The following is a 13,869-nucleotide window of genomic DNA, read 5'->3' as shown; positions in this document are numbered from 1 at the left end:
GGGTCCAAATAGGTCTCACATAAAAAGTATAGCTATAGTGGTGGTGACGCTAATCCCATGTAACTTAGTCGAGTTAACAAAAAAGTATAATTATAGAGAAACCAGCGACGACCATTTAAGGGTGACTGACATTTTTCTACCGAGAGGATAGAGATCCAGTTTTTATTAATGTAGATATCCTGCACAGTACTACAAATATCAAATTGTGTAAAACTAATCTATTTTTAGAGTACTATATCGATATTGGTGCAAGACTACTTTAACAGTCGGTAACAATGTTAATTTATTTCTCTGCTAACTTTTCCAGAAAGTCCATTTTTAAGATTTGTAATACCCTTTGGTCACTAACTTTTCCAGAAAGTCCGAAAGTTGAAATTGGACGCCTACTATTTCTTGACTTCTGTTCTCAAGTACCAAATTTTCTTCATTTATGTTGTATTTGTAATCTCAACGCCGCATATGAAATAAATTCATTCATGTTTATATGAATGGGTTCAAGTGTGCTATAAAAAACACCCTTTGGACTACTTATGAAGTCAGCAAACATCACATGATTTTTTATGGAATCCATTATTTACTATATTAGTGATTAAAATAACTTAAAAAAGATAATCAAAATATCACTCATACATACAATATCAATATAATTTCAATAAATCTTTGATTTCGTCATCCTCCTGGTTGCCGTAATTTCAATATACAAGTATGCATATGGACACGTCTTTTACAAAAAAGATGATTATTTAATTTTCGTTAGGGTTTTATCAACTATGATTTGGGTGATTATAACCTTAAAATTAGTTAACGTCGTGTTATTAATTTTGATCTGAGGTAACCGTACGGGTGGAATTTGATTGTGACAAGACTGATTTAAGGTTTTTATGCTTAGATTTTAATGGGTTCCAACTTCCATTAGTCTCTGGAAACAGAGAAGAGAGGAAGAAAAGGATATGAGAAAAGACTGAATCACGGTCGTACAGATCTTAAAGTAGGGTCAACAAGAATAACACGAATAAAAGAAAATTAACTTCTTTGTTTTAACTTCTCTTGGATTAAAGAAATATAAAGTTCAAAGGGTAACAATGAAACTAACCATCTTAGAAAAAAACAAATCAGATTTCCAATAAATTTCAAATGTCAAAATAGAATTACCACATCGAAAGTAAACGATTATTATTTTATTCTTTTTTAACTTGTATCCTGGTGCCCATAAAAGGGTTGAATTCCATTTATATTATTTTATGGCCTTTGACCATCTTTATTGATGTTTACTCAAAACTTTATTTACTAGTTATAAAAAGAAACTAGATTTTGTACTCGTGCCACGTTCGGGCATTTTTTCCCTTTTAGCATATTTTTGATTTGGTGTGATGTGCCTTCGTCTCGCCCCGTTGTGTAATTTTTATGAGGTATCGTGGGGTTTTGCCCCATCCCATCACGATACATTTTTGATTAGGTGTGGTTCGGCTTCGCCTTGCCTCGCCTCGTCGTGATGCATTTTTGATTTGGTGTTGTACGGTTTCGCCCCGCCCGTCGTGATGCCTTTTTGATTAGGTGTGGCTCGGCTTCGGCTTCGCCTTGCCTCGCTCCGTCCAGATGCATTTTTGATTTGATGTTACCCGGCTTCGCCCACCCCGTTGCGTATTTTTTATTAGGTGTCGTGGGGCTTCGCCCCTACCCTTTGCGACACATTTTTGATTAGGTGTGGCTCGGCTTCGCCTCGCCCCGTCCCGACACGTTTTTGATTTGTTGTTGCACGACTTCGCCCCTTCCTGTCGCGATACATTTTTGATTAGGTGTGGCTCAGCTTCAGCTTCTCTCCGCCCCGTCGCTATACTATTTTGATTTGGTGTGACTCGGTTAGTTAGTGTGACTCGGCTTCGCCTCGCCCCGTCGTTTGGGGTTTTTTATTCGGTGTGGCTCGTCTTCACTATTTTGTGAAGGTGTAAGTCTGTCAATGGGTGAAATCCAGTTCCCCAGAGAAGCACATGACGTATGGTGTGAGGTTTTCAAATATAGAAGAAAAAGAATAGAAAAATAGTTAATAGTGGTATAACTTACTAAATTTATGACTGGTGGCCCATTGGTTTGGTCCATTGATTAGATTCAGTTCATTCATTACTATCTGATAAACTCCCATCACACACAAAATAATGCAGATTCTTGTGATGTAGAGCCTATTTCAATTCGTATTTGAAGAACTAAACAAATATGTAGAACCTATTAAATAGGGAAACAATGCATAACATTGTAGAACTGGCAGAATAATTGGACTGCAATACATGAATGATAGTTCCACTTCACAGTGCAAGCATTAAGAAACATGGCATTCTAACATATTGGCTGTCCTAACTAATTGAACTACCTCGGAAGTTATAAAAACAGGGAAAAGAACAAACTACTAATGTGTTATTCAAATTTCATAGTGTGTGCATTTCTTAATGAGCAACTGTGCATCAATTCCAGAAACCGCGTGGACATCATCACCGGACTCCGTAGTACGCTTTGATCTAGATGGTTGTTCATCGTCAGTAAAAATCCAGGAATCAAAGTACCCAAAGGAGCAACAATGTGATTGAGCAAAGGGATAAGCCGGGGCCGGAAGTCAGGTTCAGAACTCTATGCACATACAACACTTGTCCAAAACTCAAGAAAATTCATTAACTTCCATTCATACTTCCTCCAAAATGCTTCCTGCATTACATGAGAAAAAATTCCAGTCCAGCAACAGACTTGGCAGATCTAGGACTTCATATTTCTAAGTAACAGACACACTTTTAAGTTCATCTTTATTGCTCAATAGGTCCAGACTGAAGCTGGTGATGATGGGATGAGTTTAATTTGATTCTTATGCTAGAACACAGCTCCTTCCCTGTAGAATTTCGATCAACACACGCATAAAAATTTAACCTAACATTTATAGTACCATACTTGTAGCGCATCAGTTCAATCTTCCTTCAACTTGTCATGGATAACAGTTGGAGGTTCAGAAGCTCATCCACATTCAACATCCCCCTACGAAAAATCATTGCATGAGGTCTATGTTACTTTTATTATCTACAACACCATCAAAGTCGGCAGTGGTATCTCAACCTTCAATTTGACAACAAAAAAATCACATTATTTGATCAACTTCGCGTACATGTTCAACCCCAAAAGAATTTCAGTTGGAAAATCATCAATTGCATTGTCCAGAACGTATAATTAATAAGTAACCCAAGGGACAATGAACTAAAGTTACTTTAAGCATATGGCCCACTATTATTGCAAGTTAAGAGCAACTGTACATTATGAGCTACAAAATGAGTTTTCCTTCAAGGTCATACCTTTACCAGTTTGATGCTCTTTACGCCTGTATTGAGACCACAGCTTAGAAACAGTCTGACTGATCCACCGATCATCAATTAAAGCATTATCCATCTGCATTAAAAGAGTTAGCACATACCTTTCACGGAGATCAAAAGATTAAGTGAACAAAAATGCAAGTGCATCATTTAAATCACCAGCTCAGGCACATAATCCATCCCTTGGACACCTTAGATCAACTGGTTTGTCATTCTTCTCCAGATGTCAAGGAGAAGAAATTTTCCTAAATTACTTCTCTTCCCTATCATTGTCTTTGATGACCTTAGTATGGACACCTTCGTATGGATGCTCATCTCAGATTGTCGAAGTTTTCACCTTCTGTTTCTCTTTCCTCAATTTTCATGAACAATACTCCATGGGAAGTGATATTAGGAGTTATGATATCTCTGGAATGGGAGTTTCACATCGCCATGAGAACACACATACATCTAATCAAATTGGCAAACCTGGTAGACAAACATTTCAACATGAGGCTCGGGGACTTAGTATTCATCTAATATGAGCAACCAAGAAGCGATGTAATACTGGAAACTCTTATGCACCAGGAAGTCACGCCCAAAACCGAAGTTTCCAGAATCACATAGTATCTTGATTCTCACACTCCAACTCAGTCTCAACCTGAAATTTTATCGTCACCTCACATCCTGATCCCGAACACGATGTTGCCATTGATTCAACTTGCACTCGCAACTACTGACAACTCTAATGTCCATGAAAAATTAAGAAGCCGGGATTATCAGCAGTAGCCAAGGTAAAAATAACACCAGCAAAAAATGAGTCATAGACCGTAACTGCGAAAACATGAACCAAATCATACAAATCCAAATATAGAAAAGTTTCTTAGTGCCTGCCCACCAAATAGCAGGTGATACAGACTAATAAAATCCTTTACATTCACAGCCTCTAATACGTATATCAAGGCGCCAAAGCAATATTCATCGGAAGAACTGTCAAAAAAGACAATTGAGAATCTCAGTAGTTCATAGAGATGCAAAAAATGAGACAACAATATGCATGGTGCTAAAGAAAAGCGTAAATTACCTGTAAAACCAATGATACCAAATAAATAGTCAAGAATGCCTTAATGTTGAACTCCATCGACAATCCAAAATGTATTCCGGCAAAATCCCCCTGAAAGAAAAGATTCCATAACATAGTTAGAAAGTGAAATAAGTGCAGGACATAAGGTTTTATAGTCCTTACAGGCTCTTAAAATAAAAACTTAGAAATTAACAGAAAAAAATGTTGTTGAAATAGGTGAACAGGCCATATAGCTGGGCCTATGACACCACATTTCTCTAAAAGTCCACCCCACAACCATATTCAGAAACGATGTAACACACTGTGCATTTAATACCTCAAGCCACTTTTATGGATTAATCCACTTGCCCAATCTCGACTAATACTTCCATCTCCCTGTACTACTTTCTACTCCAACCCATTTTCTTCTTCTTTTTAATACCAACATTCATACCTTCATCTCTGCACCAATTATCTCATCCTCCTAACTACCACCAGTAGAATTCGCTTCCCTCCACCATTCTCTAGCAAGTTTAGATTATTTCTTCTTCTTTACTTTAACACGTCTATGTTGTCTCATCGGGTTTTAGTTCACATCCATTCCAGATTGAAAGGCAACAGGGAAAGAGAAAGCTGTAAGATAGAAAGAGTTTGTTTGTAATCAAGAAACATAGTTATACAGGAAACTCAAGGAACATGACTCATATTCATGTGAACTGGTCAGAAGGAGCAGCCATTATCTTTTCTGTTTGTTGATATGAGGTCTATAAATTTGATCAATAATCAACTTCTTATGTACTGTTTTGTAGCGCAGATATCCCATGAATATTTCGATATCGGTTAAAAACTAAAAGTACCAGATTTAATTGTGACATAGAAATTAAAATTGGATAGAATTAAGAAACCTGAAGTTCATCAATATCTATGTTCTCACTGGATTCTCGATATCGTTTCTTCAATTTGTGCACCTGAAATGGAACATTTAACTTGTTAACACCTAATTTCCATATAACCACAGTCCCGAGTTCAATACAATATATATACTTATCCATATATGGTCATTCAACAGAATTAACTCTTCACTTAACTTAAAAATCTCTACTTTCACATCAAAAAATTAACTCTTCACTTAAACTATTAATCTCTACCTGCACAAAAAATACAACAAAAGGATACGCAGCTGCATGTGATGGATGGTGTTGCGAATGCAAGGTACTGGTGGTATTAGCCTAAGAAGGTGTTGTGTTGCTGATGGTGGTAGCTGTGAACCGCGGGAAGGGGCTTTTGCTGTGGCTTGAAAACCAAACAACAACTAAACCGAACCTGCGCGTTTGTTTCACGGTTCAAGTATTACAAAGAAAAAAAAAATCAATAGCAAATCCATATCAATGCATTATCACCTGGAGTAAATCTTACCATATCTTATTCAGTCCATCATCTTAAAGATCATATCCATGTTAATGGTGCCATGACATCCAGCTGCGTCACTCATCACCACCTACATCCTGGTAATATGCAATAAGCCTTGATAGGTAAGAATTTATGGATTAAATGTATTAGACCTTCACATTAATCCAGAAACTGCTTGATATTATTAGATACAACATTGAGCAAAACAGAAGAAAAATTCCTAGGTCTAGAGTTCTCAGAAAATTCTAAGGTTAGCTATCAATCAACCGGGGGCATTGATCACAATATACGATGAGAAAGAAAGAGATCAGAAGTTCAACTCTAAACCAACAAATTCAATGAAATTACTGTAAACTCATTCAAGCAATATTCATGAATCTAAAACATTATAAACAAAGCCCCAAATTTGGCATGTAAGAACCCTAATTTGGGGTTTTCTTAAAAACAACAAATCAAAAAACAAAATTTAGGTTTTTTTGCTGTATTGGAAATTGAATTCTACCTGAATAATTTGTGTAATCATCGAAAAAAAGGTCTATTTGCACTTCCAAATCCTGTGGTCTGGAAAAAATCAATGGCAAATACCTGGCATAGAGTTAAGACAGGGTTTTCACAGAAAGGAGTACAAAGAAAAATTAAAAGAAATCAAATCGATATAAAATGTCAGAAGGATGATGCTCTTGCACATCTTTATTTGTTGAAGTCGTTTGAAGATCAGGGCTAGGAAACGAATTAATAAGAATCAGTTTCAGCTGCTCTTCCCAAAACCAAGCCCTAGTTTCTGAAATTCTTCAGTTCTCTTAACTTAATCATCAATCTTAGTTCTCCATAACCCTTATCTCAACAAACCCATATCAATTTCAACTCCGATTCCACATATTTAGTTAGGGTTAGGGTTATATTTCAGCTTCTCAAGAGTTAGGGTTTACCAATACAGAACTGGATTTAGTTATTTATCTCTTCTTCAAAAACCGCACCTGCACAATAAAACCAATAGCAGAAAAAACAGAGAGAATCGAGAAGAAGAAATGACGGAGAAGAAAAGAGAATTCTTTTTTGCGGTGAATAGGGGTGAAGAAGGAAGAAGAAGAGTTTTTTTGTTTCTTTCGATTTTTTTTCGTTTTCTTTTTCCGGGATAAATAAACAAATTTCTTTATTTTGCGAGGAAAAATCTTATTTTTCTCACCTTCGATCAAAAGTGAAACGGAGTAATTCTGTGAGTTGATGACGGTCACCGTTTCAACTTGGAGTTTAGGGAGCTTAGAATTTTAAAGGAGTTAAAAATGAATGAAATCTTATTTTGTTGTTATTTCAATGCACTACCACCCGAAAACTTTGTTGTTATTTCAATGGTACTGCTACCTAACGGTCGTTAACTAGTAGTATAAACTAACGGCATCAAGAAAGGAGGGAAAACTCAAGTTACACTTGAAATCGAAATTTTGGAGAACCAAAATCTAATTTAACTTATTAGTTTCCCGCATTTAAACTCCACAAAAAACCCATTCTCTCTCTTTCTTGCCCTTCACAGAAGCCCAATCGCTTTTCTATAGGGGCAAATCAAGTCTGGGTTTTTACAGCGATTTAAAGGGATTTCTCTTAGGGTTTGCTTCAATAATAGATCTTCAATCTTTCTTTAGGTATTTTTCTGGTTTCTTATATTTTATACATCTATGCAATATTTATACTTATTCGAGAAATCGATGTTGGCGTAACCTAATGATAGTTGGTGAAGTTTCTTTTCGCTAGGGTTTCACTAGGTTCCGGAATTTCGGAGTCAAAAAATGTTGGTCTTTTTTTTTTTTGCTACTGAGAAATCTTTGACTGAACAGGAAGAAGAAGAAGAGATTGAGGGTTAATGTGAATTTAGAATAGTGAGTGAGGATGGCAAAGGTGGCTATGCCTGGTTCCTTGACCTCAAATACTCATCCTTTTGGAGTTGGAGGAGGAGATGCTTCCAAACTTCAAGCTGGATCTGCTCCGATTAAAAGGAAAACACCATCAGAACTTAGGGTAAGTTTCTAACCCTTCTTATTCTCGATTTTAGGTTTACCGTTTTCAAGAATTGGTATCTTAGTGTTTATGATTATATTGGGTGCTATGATTATGATTTTTCTTTTGCATTTACTCATAGTAACCTGTTCAGTTGTAAAGTTTTTTATTTGGGGGGTCTAATTTTTTGGTAGAGCGAGCAATTGAAGCGAAAATGTAGTATGGAGGTTGGAAATGGGTCGGATGGTCATTTTGTTGGAACAGAGAAGTAAGTATTTACTCATTCCATATTCTTCATGTGTATTGAATTCTACCATACTTGTTTATTAATTTTACATTTGGTTTGAGTGCTTTCATTGTTGCTTCTTGGGTAGGAGCTCCAGTGGGACGGTTCATGGCGTTAAGAATTTGGAAGCACTTAGAAACACAAAATATGTGGATACGCGCTTGGATGAAGTGTACCCTGCTAGAAAATCTAACATCACAAGAAAGCATACTGGAAATGTTAAGGTTGCTAACTTTCCTTGACCAGATTTATAGCGTAGAGTTTCATGTTTCAACTCTTAGATTCTCTTGAAGAGTATATAAACGGGACCATTTTTGTTACAAGCAGGATAATTATTCACGTGGGCAGAATAACAATTCGAAAAGTCCCCCATTTAGGTCTGATTTGGATGATAAGAGTCTACCTCAAGTTTCATGGTAAACTTACTTACCTATTTATATTTTTTTAAGGATTGTTTTGTACTGATAGACAATTAGATTTTCTTTTATGTACTGATTTGTTTTCTCCAACTTTTTTAGTCCCAATGATTCAGTGGCTTCAGCGCCAACTTCCAAAGACAATAAAATCAAGGGCCAAAGCAGACACACAACTGATAAATGCAGCCAGAACACGTTCCTGAATGTTGCTGTGCTTTCGAAGGGCAATGAGAATTCATGTGGTCAACTTACTCTCGACATGGTAAGTGAAGGTGATTATATTTATATTACAATGATGTAAGGAGTATCTCCATCTCCATTTAATAATATGATCTAATTAATGATTTAAATAGAATTCAGTGCTAAAAGGACTAGGTCGTGATGCTCCAACAACATCAAAATCTCTTTCCGAGTCTTTGGATCAACTTAACAACATTCAGGTTGCAAATTCAGGAAGATTTCGTTCGAACTTCCAGATTTCTGGTCATAAAACCCCTATTGATCTCACACTGAAATCTAGCTTGCGCTTGGTCTCTTCGTCTTCTGTGAACTGGTGAGTATGGTAAAGCTCCCTAATCTCTCGTGCTTTTGTTCCATGAATCTGGCCAATGTTATATGCCCGTTTCGGCTTGTTAAGTTCATTAGCTAACACCATCATTTTGCATGTATCTTGTAGGTGTCACAGGTTAATTACAAATAGTACTTTTTACGGTATTACCCAGTTCATGCCTCAAATTGGATCTTCTGGGAATCAGAGTCATTGCAACACATCAGGATCCACTACTGCGGCTGAAGTGTTGTTTTCCAAAGCCTTACATTCTTGGGTGTTTCCTCAATCTTCGCTTCCACCTTCTGTCATATCAGCCTTGAACTTGACGTCTTCACGTGGAGGTTTGCCTGCTAAATTTTCTATTGATGGGCTTAGATTCAAGAAGCCCATAACTATGAGTAATCTTTATAAATTGAATGATGTTTGCATTGGCAGAACTCGATTTCTTATCAAAGCGACAAATGGCTTGGGAGGATTCTTTTCGGAGTCTCTATTACATGCTACGAAAGAGCTTGTGCAACATTTTCTATGGTAATTGTTTGATCTTCTGCAATTAGATAAAGTACATTGCAGCACATTATCAGCACATTCTTTTCGGAGTCTCTACTACAGATTCTTCTTCAGACTCCAGTAGCAAATATATTTTGTGTTGTCCAACCGGAATTATTGGATGTCTAGTTTGAAATGGCTTTACTTGCTTTAACAGAACAACCCCTTTTATGTAAGAATTGGCTAGATTCTAGATGCACCATGACTAAGAAGTATCAACTTGTAGGTGCAAGGGAGTGTATCTTTCTTGCACTTTGTATTGGAGACTTACGTCAAACTGGCGTATCCTTAATCAAGAAACAGTCCATAAATTTTGGTTGTCGGACTTGGTGATTTGGAGTCAAATTTTTTTCTTCTAATTCTTCTCAGAATAATGTGTCCGCATCAGTGAATTTTAAAATTCACAAATTTACTGCTTTCATTCTCATTCACATTTAATATGTCCTGCATATAAAACTTAGTCACTGACATCTGGATGTCTTTTTTCAACTTCTAAGTGTTCACTTCACAGTTTGTGGTGATGTTCACTGCTGGCCACATCCAAGGGAAAACAGAACGCTCCTGCAATGCGTTTATGTCTCGGTCCACTACAGGCTTACGGTCGTTGTTAAAAGAGCATGTAAGTAGTGTTACGTTATACTCTTTCTAATTGTTTCTCTTTTCCGGGTGTTTTCTCCACGGTAGTGCTTGTTAAGTAAATTATATTCATTGAACTCACCTTGAATTAAAAGCTTACTTGATGCTGTTGTATGCAGTTTTTGTATTATGCAACAGACGTTATGCTATATTTTCACTTCTTTGATGCTTCTACTGATAATTAATGTTCTTTGCTTGTTTTCTTTTATCTTACTAGGATATCTCTTTCTCCATGCCTCTTTGCCTTTCTGAAGTAGAGCAGGCTACAATGGAAGATCTTGTTGAACTCTCGGAGATTGGAAAACATAACGTTGGACAGGTCTTACTCTGGGCTTCTTACCTTTACTATCTGTGTGTTTTCCTTATGGTTACTACTCATGTCTGGGCAAGTGGACTGGTAGAAGGCCTCTCTTCCGCATCTGCCAGATTGAGTTGGCGATAATATTTTTGTGGTTCCCATCAAGATTTTGCTTGTTGACCTTCACATGATCTAGATAGCTAAAGGTTCTACCATCCATTCCATATTTCGAGCATGTGGTGGATTAGATGGTTAGATCATCTGCTTAGATCAAATGTTTGTTCACAAAATCTCTTTGGTGAAAGAATGCTTCTTCAATCTATTCCATCTAATATAGCTTTCTGACATCTCACTATGTAGTGCAGACCCGCCATCTGAACTCCATGTCTGGCGTAGACAATAACTCTCAATCTCTGCTTGCATTTTCTGAAAAGGACGTACATGGATTATACGAGTTTCTGTTAAACTATAGGTAATATCACACAACACAGTTATGTTGCAGTTCTGAAGCTTCCTTATTTATTATTATATCATTACCACAAGCCTGTCCTGACGTTTCTCGTATTTGTGGCAATTAAAATAAGCATCAACATTTAAGTTTGTTGTTCATTGGTGCTGTCAGGTCCTTCTTGATTTCTTTGAATGGTGTTGATGTTCCTGTACTTTATTCACCAGTGCCTTTCCAAAGTGCTTCTCTTTTTGCTCCAGAGGTTGGTAGTCTGTACAAATTACTTCACTGGATGCAGTTCATGTGGAATTTGATTAATAGCTGATGCGTTAGAGAAAACATTAACTTTATGTCACTTCTTTCATGTATTCAGTACTCCTTTTGGTGTTGTCGTGGTCTCCTTTTTTAGGTGAAATGCAGGGAACTGAAGACAGTCGATGCAGTTGTTTCCTGTCTAAGTGGATCCTCTTTGGAAGATGTTACCGCTGAAGGCTCAGTCGCTGGAGTCTGTTATAGTATTGAGATAAAGGATACGATTATTCCTCCATGGACTATCAGTGGGTTATGTGCATCTATGGGCGCAGATGGGAGGAGCTTTGGGGCAAGGTAAAATACAGAATAATAAGCTTCCATCTATCTGTAGTTCTTTCAAGCATGAGACCTAATTCGTCAAAGAACTTGACCATGATACACACTACCGGTGTATCCGAAATTCAGGTTCCCTGCTTCTTCTGATTACATTGTATTGCAAAATTGAATTATTCCTTATGGCAGTGGCTTTTAATGTTTCATTGCAGCTTTACGGATGAACCTGCTGCAGTTGGCTTGAATGTGGCATTTGATTCGGTTTCCAGTAATTGCGACATTGAACCAAATGAATCGGACCTACCTAAAATTGATTGTCCATTTGGTGTTTCTGAAGCCGTAATAGTCCCTTATTTGCGCTCTGCTACATTAAGTGGTCTCAAGTACTCCAATGGATCTTACACTGCTGCTCTCTCACCTGTATGACTATTCTCTTGTTATTATCTTGCCTTAAAAGGCAACAGAGAACGCCACAAACATTATGTCTTTTGGCTTCCCTTGCACTTAATAATTTTTCTCTGTTTTTATATGTAATTTTGCATATTTACTTGATCATATAAAATATTTGTACTGTACAATTTTTCCCATGTCCTTTTCTGCATAAAATTACTTCGCTGAAGGAATTTGATGCCATTGATGACTGAAGTGACTGAACCCTACCTGTGTTGGTGTTTGTACTTTGGGTGTGACTGAATCAACAAATATTAAGAGTGTAAATTCTTAATTAGGGTTGGTGATGTTTGTTATATGTTCAGATATTCATTTTGAAGTACTTGTATAATAGGAGGAATCAGCACCCAGTCGGCTAAAATTGCTTGTTTGTTTTTTACTGACTCGGGTCTGGATCTGACTCGGTCCGATTCAGATGTCAGACTGTTCTTTTTTTTTATTTTTTGAGTCAGATTTGACTCGTCAATTGAGTCAGACTTGACTCGTCAATTGAGTCAGACTTAACCCATGTCTCAGACCCATTTGAGTCGGGTAATAAAATACCCCTGACTCATGGAAACAGACCACTGACTCATATTTTTGAGTTAGATGAGTCGGATCTGACTCAAAAAACAAACTTATTGAGTCAGATCCAGATAAGTTAGATGATTTCAGTTAGATCCAGACGAATCAGGTGAGTCAGGAGAAAACAAACAGGATGTAAACCACCAAGGGACTTCGCTAATGCATCAACTATTTTTATGTTCTTGATGTTGCAACGCCTATAAATGTTATTAAAGTAAATTAAGAAAAGCATTTTAAATATGAATAAAGTTTAATGATTAATTTATCGGGATGTCCGGTATGAAAGGGATGATGATATCATCTACACTTTATATTTTGCTTTGTGCCCATCCCAGAAAATAGTAGGGGGCCACTATTACTTGTTATGTGAGTGTGGGGAAGGTTGTGGGGAGGATTGTTGGGGGATTAAAAGCATTTTCCCTCAATCCATGGTAGAATCATTCCCCTCTTCACCATTATATATTTATACGGGTGAGTGTATAGTTGAAATTGCAGATTTCATGTATCAAGATTATTCACAAATACTGCTACAAGTATGTTTGCAACAATCGTTTCATGACTCAACTAATGTAAGAACAACTAAGAATATATTAAAATAATAGTTCTTATTAATGCATTTAAGCCAATAATCAAAACGCCAAAATACGGTGTTTGTCGGAAACTATTTCGCTTTTCACCCATTTTAATCAGTTCAGATATTGTTAGTTTTGCAACCAAAAACGAGTTCTGATATCTGCCAATGACTAATGGGATGCTATTTTGTTTGTGGTGTATTAAAATTCATATAAGAAAAAATATGTCTCACCAGTCACCACTGGATTACTACACTCCTGAAGTAAAATGAGACCCCTACAGATTTAGACCCTGCAAGCCATATTCCATGTAGATGTAAAAACAGTAAAAAAGATTTCTTTTTCTTTTTGAAGCGTGTAAAAACAATAGCTAAGGATCGATTTATACAAATGCTCTCACGGAGCAGTCAAAAATTCATTAAAAATGAAGGCCGGACGAAAACAACCAAACAAATCACCTTAACTACGAGATGTCGAGAATAGATTTTTGATGCAGTACTTTGTGGTCTTGGTGGGACTCTAAATTGAGATCACTAAAATAGTTTTCCTTACTATTAAAATTCTAGCAATCCAAGGTTTTAAACGATACCCTTATACGAAGAAGATGACTTAGCAATTACCAACGTGATAAACACTCTTTCATATAAATGTGATGCTCTGCACGGAAGCATACAAATTGTTGTGCGGTCTTGGGAGTATACTAGATCTTGTTTTTTGGACAAACCTT

At 36.8% G+C, this 13,869-nt stretch overlaps 1 protein-coding gene and 1 long non-coding RNA gene across 10 annotated transcripts; one reads left to right on the top strand and one right to left on the bottom strand.

Annotated features, from left to right (window-relative positions):
- Positions 1–2,238: 2,238 nt before the first annotated feature.
- LOC113316986 lies at positions 2,239–7,008 on the bottom strand. Of its 9 annotated transcripts, none has more exons than XR_003343157.1 (9): positions 6,299–7,008; positions 5,803–5,891; positions 5,535–5,709; positions 5,292–5,354; positions 4,724–5,019; positions 4,408–4,497; positions 3,327–4,313; positions 2,932–3,093; positions 2,239–2,694 (listed from the first exon to the last, which is right to left on the bottom strand). It is a non-coding gene; the product is annotated as an uncharacterized LOC113316986 (long non-coding RNA). The 9 variants fall into 9 exon arrangements; XR_003343163.1 differs by having other exon boundaries at positions 2,932–3,015; XR_003343165.1 differs by having other exon boundaries at positions 2,239–3,093; positions 3,327–3,420; positions 3,504–4,313.
- Positions 7,009–7,145: 137 nt separating this feature from the next.
- Positions 7,146–12,186, top strand: LOC113316985 (protein downstream neighbor of Son-like). The gene is made up of 15 exons (XM_026565142.1): positions 7,146–7,436; positions 7,629–7,809; positions 7,983–8,056; positions 8,163–8,298; positions 8,402–8,490; positions 8,593–8,752; positions 8,844–9,043; positions 9,167–9,381; positions 9,476–9,571; positions 10,087–10,208; positions 10,443–10,544; positions 10,889–10,995; positions 11,146–11,233; positions 11,381–11,577; positions 11,769–12,186. Exons 2-15 carry the CDS (start codon positions 7,681–7,683, stop codon positions 11,980–11,982), a joined length of 1,929 nt encoding a protein of 642 aa, XP_026420927.1. The 5' UTR covers positions 7,146–7,436; positions 7,629–7,680; the 3' UTR covers positions 11,983–12,186.
- Positions 12,187–13,869: the final 1,683 nt, after the last annotated feature.

The sequence above is a fragment of the Papaver somniferum genome, chromosome 10 (assembly GCF_003573695.1).
Source record: "Papaver somniferum cultivar HN1 chromosome 10, ASM357369v1, whole genome shotgun sequence".
NCBI lineage: Eukaryota > Viridiplantae > Streptophyta > Magnoliopsida > Ranunculales > Papaveraceae > Papaver > Papaver somniferum.
The sequence above is the reverse complement of the archived record's forward strand: the minus strand, read 5'-3'. Positions and strand labels throughout refer to the sequence as shown.

What these genes read in the sequence shown, in the direction of transcription:
- LOC113316985 (XM_026565142.1), top strand. Translation starts at nt 7,681, where the DNA reads ATGGCAAAGGTGGCTATGCCTGGTTCCTTGACCTCAAATACTCATCCT. An exon ending in AAACACCATCAGAACTTAGG is followed by an intron (nt 7,810 to 7,982) that starts GTAAGTTTCTAA and finishes ATTTTTTGGTAG; the next exon opens with AGCGAGCAATTGAAGCGAAA. An exon ending in CATTTTGTTGGAACAGAGAA is followed by an intron (nt 8,057 to 8,162) that starts GTAAGTATTTAC and finishes CTTCTTGGGTAG; the next exon opens with GAGCTCCAGTGGGACGGTTC.